The sequence below is a fragment of the Schistocerca nitens genome, chromosome 10 (assembly GCF_023898315.1).
Source record: "Schistocerca nitens isolate TAMUIC-IGC-003100 chromosome 10, iqSchNite1.1, whole genome shotgun sequence".
Classification (NCBI taxonomy): Eukaryota; Metazoa; Arthropoda; class Insecta; order Orthoptera; family Acrididae; genus Schistocerca; species Schistocerca nitens.
The window spans coordinates 171,884,987-171,897,068 of NC_064623.1; the positions used below are offsets into that span (position 1 = coordinate 171,884,987).

At 37.8% G+C, this 12,082-nt stretch overlaps 1 protein-coding gene across 2 annotated transcripts in view; it reads left to right on the plus strand.

Moving 5' to 3' along the window:
- LOC126210204 (15-hydroxyprostaglandin dehydrogenase [NAD(+)]-like) overlaps window positions 1–12,082 on the plus strand; it is a 95,799-nt gene that overhangs the window by 73,311 nt on the left and 10,406 nt on the right. For both annotated transcript variants that reach the window (XM_049939382.1, XM_049939383.1), the window contains exons 4-5: window positions 2,100–2,206; window positions 10,395–10,568. In XM_049939382.1, coding sequence (XP_049795339.1) covers window positions 2,100–2,206; window positions 10,395–10,568 — 281 coding nt within the window. The remainder of the gene's footprint in view (window positions 1–2,099; window positions 2,207–10,394; window positions 10,569–12,082) is intronic.

Consider the following 12,082-nt stretch of genomic DNA (forward strand, 5'->3'; position numbering starts at 1 on the left):
TATATTACGGCGGTAAGCACTGTCTAATTGGCACATAATGTCCACTTCCCCTAGCATTGAAAACTCAATGAAGCCATATAAATGTTTTTCGCTGGAATTATGTTTTTTCACCTTTGCGTGAAAATTCTTTAAGTCAGTGATACCAGTTTCAGTCCAGGCACAATCAGTACTATTTGTAAGAAGAAGGTAAAACAGAAAAATGCATTTTTCACTTCACAAACACTCAGCAGCATCGTACATTGCTCCATTAAAACTGCGTTTGTATCCTTGCCTACATTTGCACTGTTTCTGTTCTTGATTGATAGTTAGATCGGGTCTGGGTGCACCTAGTTCTTTCACTAAAATCTTGCAAAATACACTCCGAAAAAGAAACTTGCTAATATCACATGGTATCATCAAAAGCAGTCAGCATCAGCAAGCAAGGAAAGGAGAGTAAAGTAACGGGACAAATTTCGCGCGCTTTGTCCTCTAATCACTTATAAAACTCTCGCTAGATGGCAGTACCGTTATGTTACTGTAGTCTAGTGAACTCTGGCGGGATATTTGCAAACTTATTCTAAATGTGGATATAATAGCCAATGGCAGAAACAAAACAACTACGTAAAACATTATCAAAACAATAATACTAAACGTAGATTAATGACGCATCGAAGCGTAGTAGAGATGTGCAGAGACAGAGATTGGATAGAGAAGTTTAGGCCACTCTACATTCCTTTATTACATAGATAGTGGAACGTGAAAAACATGTGGTGGTTGGTATGACACCCTTAGGCTGCAAGCTCTGAGCCTTCGGGTCGCCCATAAAGAGCAGTACTATGTAGAAGCCACGCCCCCAAACCGCTACTACATGCAGCTTCCGGACGTTCCAAGGCGCAGCCTACACACTACTAACCGTTCGGAAAACATCTATCGATACAAACAGTTCCAAAAACGTTGACCGTCGTTATTTTAATCGGAATGGGAAATATGCGAAATTCGTCCTGATAATTTAAATTATGTAATACGTTATTGCGAAATTTAGCATATATTTTGGGGCGGCTCCGCCTCAGAGCCTTTAATTACGAGCCGCGCCTGGTCAGAACTGTATGATTGGATATGCAAATCATTAGCATTTTAGCGTAACTGTATGAAGTAGGTAGTATTGAAGACATCTACATTCTGTATGTGTGGAAAGATTATGCAGTGGGTTTCCCATTCAGAAATTGTTATTTGTATGCGGGAAGATCGTGTTTTACTGTGGGTAAGAAGGGGAAACATGTTCCAGAACATGTTGGAATCGGACAGCATCAGGACCATGGCATATCGCAAGTGTGTTTTAGGATTCTCTGGTGCTGTTACTCGCTTTCATCTGGATCCAACATCCATAGATCCGTGATACTGTTGTTTGCATTACTCGGAAACGTTGGACAGCCGTACGAATATGGGATTCATAGGATCAATGGGGCCGTAGTAGATGCCACTAAAACTATTTGCCGGATGAGGACTTAAACTTGGAACCTTTGCCTTTTATGGATAAGTCTTGTACCAACAGAGTTATCCAACCATAACTCATGGCCCGCCATCGCAGCTTTACTTCTGCAAAGGTTCCAGGTTTTTCTTGCAGTCTGGCACACAGTTTTAATTGGTTGAAATTGCTCTGAGCACTATGGGACTTAACTTCTGAGGTCATCAGTCACCTAGAACTTAGAACTACTAACCTAAGGACATCACACACATCCATGCCCGAGGCAGGATTCGAACCTGCGACCGTAGCGGTCGCGCAGTTCCAGACTGTTGCGCCTAGAACCGCTCGGCCACCCCGGCCGGCACAGTTTTAATTACTAGGAAATTTCAAATTAGCGCACACTCCACTGTAAAATGAAGATTCATTCTAGACACGTTATTTTCCTTGCACAGTATCAGAATTCTTCCATGAATAATGACAGACTAATATGTTACGTCTGTGCTATTTAATATTCTCTAAATTGGTACCTCCTAACATACGTACAAACAAATCTCTTATATACAAAATGAAAAATGATTTGCTTCCCATCATTTCTATGTAAATCACGTAAATGATCACTGGAAAATGTAACTAAGTGGCTGACTGTTCTTTGCAGAGGTGTTTAAGGCAGCCAAGTCGACATTCAAGCGCCTCGACATTGTCGTCAGCAATGCAGGGATCATGAGAGACTCCTTGTGGGAAAAGCAAATCGACATCAACATTGTGAGTACTGTGGCTGCTGCCGTAAAATTACTGTATGTGATGATTAATTTAAACACGTGGCCCCGTGTGACTTCATTCCAAAAACAACCAAATAATTCGTTGAGTACAATGCATCTTTAGCATCTGATATTTCATTGCATTAGTAGTATCTATACATAGAAACTTAAGTGCCATCTATAACACTGTTTGCTCACAAAACTTCACATCAGATTTCGTTAACTTAGCTACTGCACTATTTTCATGCCATTTTTAAAGTACTGACTGATATAATTAATGTTCAACAATATGAGTTTTGAAAGCTATTGTTTTGGCTTATTTGTGTAAAGTGTGACTCACTCTGTTGTCTCATTGGTGCTATTTGAGAGGAGCAGGCTATTTGACTGTTTTTCACCTTTTCCCTTTCTTTAACCCAAAGGAACACCACCTTCGAATTAGCTGGAAAAACTGATCCCTTATGTCTGAACCAAGATATTCCTCATCTCCCCATTTTGACACTTTCGCAGCCATGGCAGTTCCATTCCATAGAGTTTGAATTTGATAAGGTCCCTGCTCCTGGAGAAGACGTCTTTTTGACTCTGAACTTCCTGGCATTTCCTCTCTCTTATGGACAAATGGTGAAGTAAAGCTGTAATTAATTTTGTAGCAGAGTTGGGGAAGAGGTGGTGGGGAGATTGTCCTTGTGGGAATTGGGCATGTGTGTGCCAATGACCTTGTTGCGTTGGATACAACGTTTCCCATCAGATCACCAAGTTAACCCCACATGTGTATGGCACTTGAGTGCATAACCATCCTGGCATGTTATGTGCTATTGGCAGTTTTACATTTGCCTTTACAGCAAAGTGGAGAAGCAGCGTGGTGTAAAGTTCCCAGTCACCAGTCCTTGGATTAAATTCCAAACCTTTCCTCAGTGTGTATTGAGGTGAAGGAATGTGGTGATGTTTACGGTCACCTGTCCATTGGATGGAGTCATTAAACTCTGTTGTCTCATTGGTGCTATTTGAGAGGAGCAGGCTATCTGACTGTGTTTCACCTTCTCCCTTTCTTTAACCCAAAGGAACACAAATCTGACAGTGGACCATACAAGCACATGTTGAAGTCAGGCACACAACACAGCCACAGGTACACTTCACAAGAGGTTGGAGGAAGACAATGTCAAACTATCTCCATTAGAGCCTTTCAATGAACTATGATATAGGATTCCTGCTTATGCTCCCCTACAATCATTCCTGGAGTCTGGGAGCACTTTGATATAATTCAATAAAATTTTGCTATAGCCTACAATTTGTGACGTGCTAAGGTAATGAGATTAAAAGAACTTTTATTTGGCACTTTCACTATTCATTTCACATAAAGTAGTTTGTATTTCATGGTAGTACTTAATTACAGAGAAAATCATCATATTACAAATGAAATTTTAGTCTGTCACATTTCTGTTATGCACCTACTATGACTGGTACAGCCATGCTACAAGTTATGTGTTATCCCCTGCTCTCATAATATTGTAATAGTTATGTTGACAAATGCTTCACGTTATTTGGAGATAACTATTACGATAAAAAATAGTTTCCTGCAAAAAACTATTTTTTTTGGAAAATTCAATTCCTTGTTTGACTATTGAGTCTCCTGCTAAAATGCTCAAGACGGTCACATGACCTAGCTATGACGAAATGAGTCAGTAAGCTATCTGTCAGACGCTACGGGTCTTAAGCCTTCATAGAAATTTCTTGGAATTCATTGTTAACGAATAAAATTAGCCTATCTGAAAATGGTTTATCCCAACTTCAAGAGATGAAGAATCTGTGTGTGGCTGCAACACTGAGCCAAAAGTAATTATGGGGCTTGGTTTGTATGAAATGAGGTATGCAAATAATTAGCTTCCCATGAAACTGAAATTGGTTCAAACCACCAAGACTCAGTAAAAATTTTTCTTAGTGACTCTACCAACTGAAGTGTCAAGGATTTGATAGGGTGCCAGTGAGAATTTGAGGCAAGGTGAATCCTGACTTAATTCATATCAGCTGTCCACTGAAAAATGCATCTGAATAAAAACAGAGCTCCTCGTCCAGGTCCTGAAGGCAGAAGGGATGTCGACAGACAGCCGTGTCATCCTCTGCCTTGTGCTGTCATGCAGTATGGAGGGGTACGTGGTCAGTATACTAGTGTTCCAGCCTTTTGTAAACTTCCCACACTGTGCAGCTGCTGCTTCTCATTCCTGTAGCACCCCAACTGGCAACATGAGACTGAGTGTACCTATTGTATTGTATTGTATTGTATTTTTATTGATCCAGGCAATCATAGTGTACAGGATGGCGGGTATGGGCAGGCGGTGGGCGTTATGGAATAATAGAGTAATTTTTAGAGAAAGGCCATTTATTGGCTAAAGCATGTTGAACGGGGATACATAGGCCTAGGGAGGTGAGGGTGAGCCAGAGCTTACAATTTGGCGAACATTGTTCACGAAGCTACCGAAAGTGGTTGTCTGCCAAAACTAAGTCCACAGTGCCGCAGCACCAGAAGAAGCGGGAGATGTTCAATGCTACAGGGCGCGCATCCGACTCGCGGGTGAGCAAGAATGCAAGAGCGCGGGCCCGGCGACGGGCGGCCGGGTATATTCGACGCACCACGCGGCTTCCTCCGCCCTGATTGGTCAGGACCGAGCAAACCGTGCGGGCGGCATGGAACTTTCCAGAGCTGGGGCGGCGTTACCTCGTAAGCACATGAGAGAGGCGCGTGTCCAAGGTGCCCTTCCTCGGTGCTGACTTCCTGTTACTAGACCGTGGGACGAAAGAATTTACAGGCAGCTAACACTGCCGGCCGTGGCTTGGCCGTAATGGAAAAATGAAGTTACCGGTTGGAGGCTCATATAATAAAGTAAAATCCCTTATTGTCTGGCTCATCCTTTACAATAGTATTGTACAGCTGTACATATGATATTGGACAGGTCAAGAGAGCTATTTACAAGTAATTTTTACAAATTGATTTTTACATTATTTTGTAGCAAGGAAATTATCTATCTTAAACAAAACACTTAATACAAATCATAGAATTGTACGGTTGTACATATGATTTTGGACAGATCAAGAGTACATATTTGCAAGTAATTTTCAATAAATTGATTTTACATTATTTTGTAATGGGGAAGTTAGCTATCTTTAACAAAACAGTAAATACAAATGTTGTATAGTAAAATACAAACAGCCAATACAAATGTAATAGTAAAATAATCCAGTATATTTCATAGACATGCACAGTATATAATAACCCAGTATATTTCTTAGACATGCACAGTATATAATTTTCAGACCTAATTGAACATTTATCACGAAATTGTTTACAATTTTAACCCCTTTCAAAAAAATGATCAACTGCATAAAGCAATGGTCCAAGAGATATTTTTTTAACTTATGTGTGAAGGCTCTTGCGTTCTTTGTTGCTTTGATTTCATTTTGTAAATTATTATACATTTATATTACAACATTTAAAACACTTTTTTGGTAGCAGGTAGTTCTGGACTGAATCATATGTGGGTCAGATTGCTGCCTTGTTGCATAGTTATGAATATCTCCATTGAATTTTAATGTGTAGTCATCAGGAATGACTTGACAAATGAGATGATATTATAAATGTAAGCAGAGGGCATTTGTTTTGAAATGGGAACCTCATGTCAGTTCCCCCACCAAGGAGAGAACCTTAACAGTAATGCGAGTCAAACCTGTGTCCTCCTTATGGCAGCCATTTACACTGACCACTCAGCTATTTTGGTGGATCCAGCTGAGTGAGCCCATAAAATCTACATTTATATGCGCTACAACTACATTGCAGTACTGAAGCTGAAATTTTTTCTATTAAATTTCTATGGTGCAGGCCTCTTTGTGGCATGGGCCTTAGCCTTGCTGCTCAGATAGTCTGCTTTGTCAATTATGAACCTAAATGGTAAGTTTTAGTACATGTGTACTATAGCCCAAATTAGGCTCGAAGTGATTTTTGCCTCTTTAGGTGCAGGAAAAAGTGACTCTATTCCTAATGCTGTCATGGGCTGGCTGCAGTCTCAGGAAGCAGATTCATTGTTATATGAATTGCTTGCTTAGCTGTAGCGTGATTTACTGTGGAAATATGGGTACAGAAAAACAAACTTTCTAATTTCGAAAAGGGGCTATTGGTATAATGAAACGAGTTCCCCATTGGAAGCCGTACAGGAAATATATAAAAAATTTAAAATAATGACACTTGTGCATTAAAGTATAAATTTTCAGCATTGAACAATCACGTTCATAACTACAAAGCAAAAAACAGAGATGATTTCCACAGATATGCTATCACAAACCCATCCTTTGTAACTATTGAAAGTCATATATTGTTCTTGTACACTTCCTTAGGTGAAGTAACACCAAGTGTGTGCAAACATTTTAAGTGAGAAGTAAGTTAGAAATAACACTTAAAAAACTAAAAACTATGCTCATCTGGTTATTGTAGATCTTCGTCAGTACTTGTATTATGGCTTGATGTTAACTGACAGGTATGATTGGGTCAGTTATTGACAAATAAGAACTCTGTTGTACAATGAATTTTTACCCTTTCTTTTTGTTTTTATGTCATATTTCAGTATAATTTCACAATTTTTTTCAATTCTTCAACATCACAATGTCATGACAGACACTTCACAATATTCCTCTGTAACTCACTGTGACACTAGTATTACTTATGTAATAACATTTTACAACTAACTGCTGCAGCTCTGCGACTACAGACTGATACACAATGATTAACTACAAAGATACAATATCTCACAGCTCAGAAGTATTTGAATTCATCAATCTTTACATTCAAAGACTCTAATACAGTTAGTATTTCTTGTTAAAGATTTCCAGAATAAATCATATAAATATGAGTAATGATAGTAGTTTCAGATTAGAGTTAGTGTTTAAAATTAATTTGCTAATAAATCTTGTGTTAATAGTGTCCAGTAGTTTTATTTATGAGAAAATATCGTAATTATTTTGGTTTCTAGATAACAAAAATCGTTAACACTGGTTTATGTCGTAGTCAATGTGTGTGTGTGTGTGTGTGGGTGGGTGGTGTGTGTGTGTGAGTGTGTAAAACAGAGAGAGATAAGGAGGGAAAGAGGGGGGAGGAGAGAGAGAGAAAGAGAGAGAGAGAGAGAGAGAGAGAGAGAGAGAGAGAGAGTGAGTGAGTGAGTGAGGTGCCCTGACCAGTTCCATTGCAACAATTAGAAAGCCATTCATGAAAAATTGTATATCATCAAGCCAAAATACTTTTTAGTGCATTGCCTGGTATAATAAAGAAACTTGTGAAATTCCATAAATTCAAAATAGAAATAAAACAGTTATTAATAACACATAGCTTTTAAACAATAAAGAATATCTGATTGTAAGAAAGTAATATTATTTACACATATCAAAGTGAGGGACATGAATTTGTAGATAACTTAAATATGAGAAGTTTTATAGCAATTAGCTCTGGCTATTAACTGACTACATTCATACAATGCGCATAGTTAATGGGCGAATAAAGGGAATGATTTGTTAACTGTTCAAAAGGAATTTGTCAGCCCATTAAGGAGTGTGACACACTTAAATGTGAATTGTGATTATGTAGATTTTTGATAGCAACATGCACTTCTATAACTTTTCTAATAAATCTTTTCTAACAGTATTGTTATTTTATTTGTATGTTATCAGGAGTAACTTAACTTCCATGCAGTTCACAGTGCTTTGCATAGTATGGTGTAGATTGGATGTAGGTGTAACCCTTGTACTTCTGAAATCTTGGCTTAACAGAAGGTAGGCATCAGATTTAAATTCAATGTTTTCAGCAGCGAGGGTGCTGACTCACTAATACTGATTCAGTCATATAATACGCACCTAAATCTCAGCCTTCAGGGACATGAAATTAATCGAGTTAAAAATTAGTAGGCATAACAACTACTACAGCCTACATTTTTAAAAATATAGTGTTCTAACAACAAATTCAGATAACCTACTTGTAAGCTATTCAGCTGTTTTTTTCCCTAATTCTTCAAATAAAGCATTTTTTTTGTATCTGTACACAAAACACCACAGGTACCAGCTACCTGTGTACCGGATCAATTACAACATTACTGTTAAATGGGATTTACATATCTAACATGATCTTTTACTTTGTTTTTGGATATCTGTGGATTTTCAATTTCCAGACTTTTGCACCATATTAAAAAGCTTGCAGTGTCACCTAAATATTATATCAGGAACTTGGGTAGTAAGTCTCACTGATATCAAGAATTTCCAAACAGTAATGTTCATGAGTTTTTAAAATTGATTTTGACTGTCTTCTTTCTTCTAGCTTTAGAGAGAAACATAAAAGATGCCATGTTATAGAAACACTTTTGTCATGGGATTGCATGAGTATGGAAGCTTATTAATGTATGTATAGCTTGGCTCATAGTTTACTAAATATTGTGATCAACCTTGGATTTCAGAGTTATTATTGGATTCAACCCTGTGGGTAATACATGCTTAACTGAAGACTCACCTATTTGGGTTAAAGAATATGCAGTCTTTAAAACAAAGACCCCTCCCCCTCCCCCCAAAAAAATAAATTATCTAGAATATTACATACTACCTTAAAAACTCAATTCTAATTCCTGCATAAGAATGCACAGTCTGTATGCAAATTATTTTTACATCAGGTACTGCATTTTTGAAATACATAGTTTATGCTATATTCACATAATGTTATGAGGGAGTACACAGTATCATGAAAGAATAAACATTTTGGCACATAGTCTAAGCGTAGGTATCCCCATGTTCCTAACAACGATTCTGAAACATATTAAGCATCAACTTTAAATAGCATTCTTACAATCTGTTTATGCACAATAAATACTTTTTCGACTCTGACTGTACTACTCCAGATGATTAGGACAGTAGTGGGTGAAAGTGTGCTAATAATCCCATCTGCAGGTCAGCACACGGAGAGAGACTTTTAAGTGGAAAGCAGACAGAATTGAACTATTAGCTTAATTTAAAGGCGTGTTGGTGATAGCTCAATTTATTATTCACTTGGATGCCCTGGAACATCACACATAGAGATCATCTGGAGTGTGCTTATTGATCTTGTGACCTTAAGATTGTTTTCACTATATATTTTAATTTCAAACCTGGCTGCTTATTACTCCAATAAACAAATATATCGGAACATTTGAGAACAGCAATCACAGCATATATTTACTTATCTTGTGTTTCATTGGAACTCTTGAAAGATCCTAGCCAAATAATTTGCAGTTTCTATCATAGTTCTGAGTTTGTCTCAACTTTTGAATGCTGCAAGTGGAATTTATCTTTGAATTTTCTTATACGCCAACTCCTCTCTCTTTTCAATTTTTCATTGCATACAGCATTTATTTGCTTTTATTTTCAAAATGTTACTTTTGTGGAGAGAAGACATCTTCACAGCTGGTTCATGCTAATACCAAATCTTATCTGTACAATCACCAAAGATGCCATAATAAACAAAGATAAAAATATAAAGACGAACTTAGAATATTTTGGCATGCAGGCCTTCTATGTAAATAATTTACCCTTTAAATTTTCATATGATTATTATTAAAAATTTGGATTTATTATTTTATAAAATGAAAGAAATTTTTGGAATGTTACAACTGTATAATGTGACTAAAAATGTATGAAAGTTAACATTAGTCAATTTGGATGTGATGCAACCACATGCACAGGTATTATTCCACAAAATTTGTAGCAGTCAGAGAATCTAAAATGATGAAACTGTGTCCCACACCATGAAAATGAAAAATTGAATTAACTGATAATGAATGGTAATAATGAAGAAGAGGCTGATTCACATCTGAATGAAATCCAATACCCTCGAAATTTTGCAATCTGAAAAGCTGAATGTTATTTTTATTTCTTTCAAATTTTGTAATATTAGGCTTAATAGGATTAAGTTCTTTCTCACGAACACTTTATAAGTCTGATCTAACATTCACCTGATCTTGTATAGTATAGACCATAGCTTTAGAAGAGGCATTTATTATCTTTAGTAAATCACTTATGTAGGTCAAGAACTGGGCTGAGCCAAGAACAAAATCTTGTGGTACACCGTGTTTAATGTTTACCCACTCCAGATTTAGTCTCATTTCTGCGATATAATTTGACTGTGTTATCTTGATTTGCAGAAGGGTGTTGTGCACACGATGTTGCTGGCTTACAAGCACATGGGCAAGCACGAAGGTGGAAGCGGTGGTGTTGTGGTCAACCTGTCCTCTGTAGCAGGCCTGGAGCCAGTATCTGTGCTTCCCATCTATGCGGGCACAAAGCATGCAGTGGCTGCTATGACCCGTTCCTATGGGGTCAGTAACTACTCACATCTGCACATCTCTAAAATAAATGTGTTGTGTAAAGCAATCAGACACCCATCTGAAGTAGTGCAGGGACACTGACATGTTCTTATGAACTGCCTTGCAAGCTTACATTTTCAGTTATTATACACAGCTGTTCCACCACACACCTACTTTGCTTTCCACACTGTGTCTTGAGATCTACCTGTGTTTAGTTTTTGCCATAAAATTTGTGCTCCTATCAGTAGTTTCTCAAATCAATAATTCCTATGGCTATACATATCATTTTATACTCATCTCATTCAGAGTCACACACACATGGCTTGATATTTCTGAGGTAATGTGAAACAGTTGAATAACACAAAAAACTTTGCATTATTATTGTTTATTATTATGGTATTCACCACAAAAAGAAAATATATTGCTACACTTCAGTATGGCTGTCATCAGTGTGTCATCAGTCTGCTAGCAACTGCTGAAGCTCACAGAAATATGGCCTGCCTTCAGCAGAGGCTGCTTATTTTCTTACAGTGACTTCTGATGTCATTATTGTGTCAGCCAACCACTACATCATAATTATGAATTACATTTTGCATCAAATTATTATTTGTACAATTTAAAATTATTCTGAAGGCCAGTATCCAGCAAGTGCCAAGATCCATCTTGTTAGCTTTATAAATAGTTTGGACAAGAAGAGAATAGAAGCTTTTGAAATGTGGTGCTACAGAAGAATGCTGAAGATTAGATGGGTAGATCACATAACTAATGAGGAGGTATTGAATGGGATTGGGGAGAAGAGAAGTTTGTGGCACAAATTGACTAGAGGAAGGGATCGGTTGGTAGGACATGTTCTGAGGCATCAAGGGATCACCAATTTAGTATTGGAGGGCAGTGTGGAGGGTAAAAATCGTAGAGGAGGACCAAGAGATGAATAAACTAAGCAGATTCAGAAGGATGTAGGTTGCAGTAAGTACTGGGGGATGAAGAAGCTTGCACAGGATAGAGTAGCATGGAGAGCTGCATCAAACCAGTCTCAGGACTGAAGACCACAACAACAACAACCATTTCTTTGCTTACACGCAGCTTTCTCTCCCATACACCCAAACCAATATATTGAGTCTGATGCCTTCTGTGTCATCCATCCTACCATCCAATCATTCTGATTCCCCCTTCAGCTCCACATCAACCATTGCATTTCCATAAGCTCCATAGAAACCTTTATAAGGAAAATTACCCACCCATGCCATCCCAGAGATCCTTACCCAAATATACAAACATCCAGCCCACCTAATTAAAATAGTAAAATAAGTAGAACTACCACTCAAGCACTTGTAATACCCAATCCACTAATCATTCATGAATATGCCAAATTAGATTGAAACTACTAAAAGTACTAATTGACTGAACATGGATACTAAATCACATGATCATCATCCACACATAAAAGACCATTGTGTACCTCAACCTAACCCATATGAATGTGGCATGCATTTCCAAACTGTGCAAGTTCTGTCACTCCCACCAAA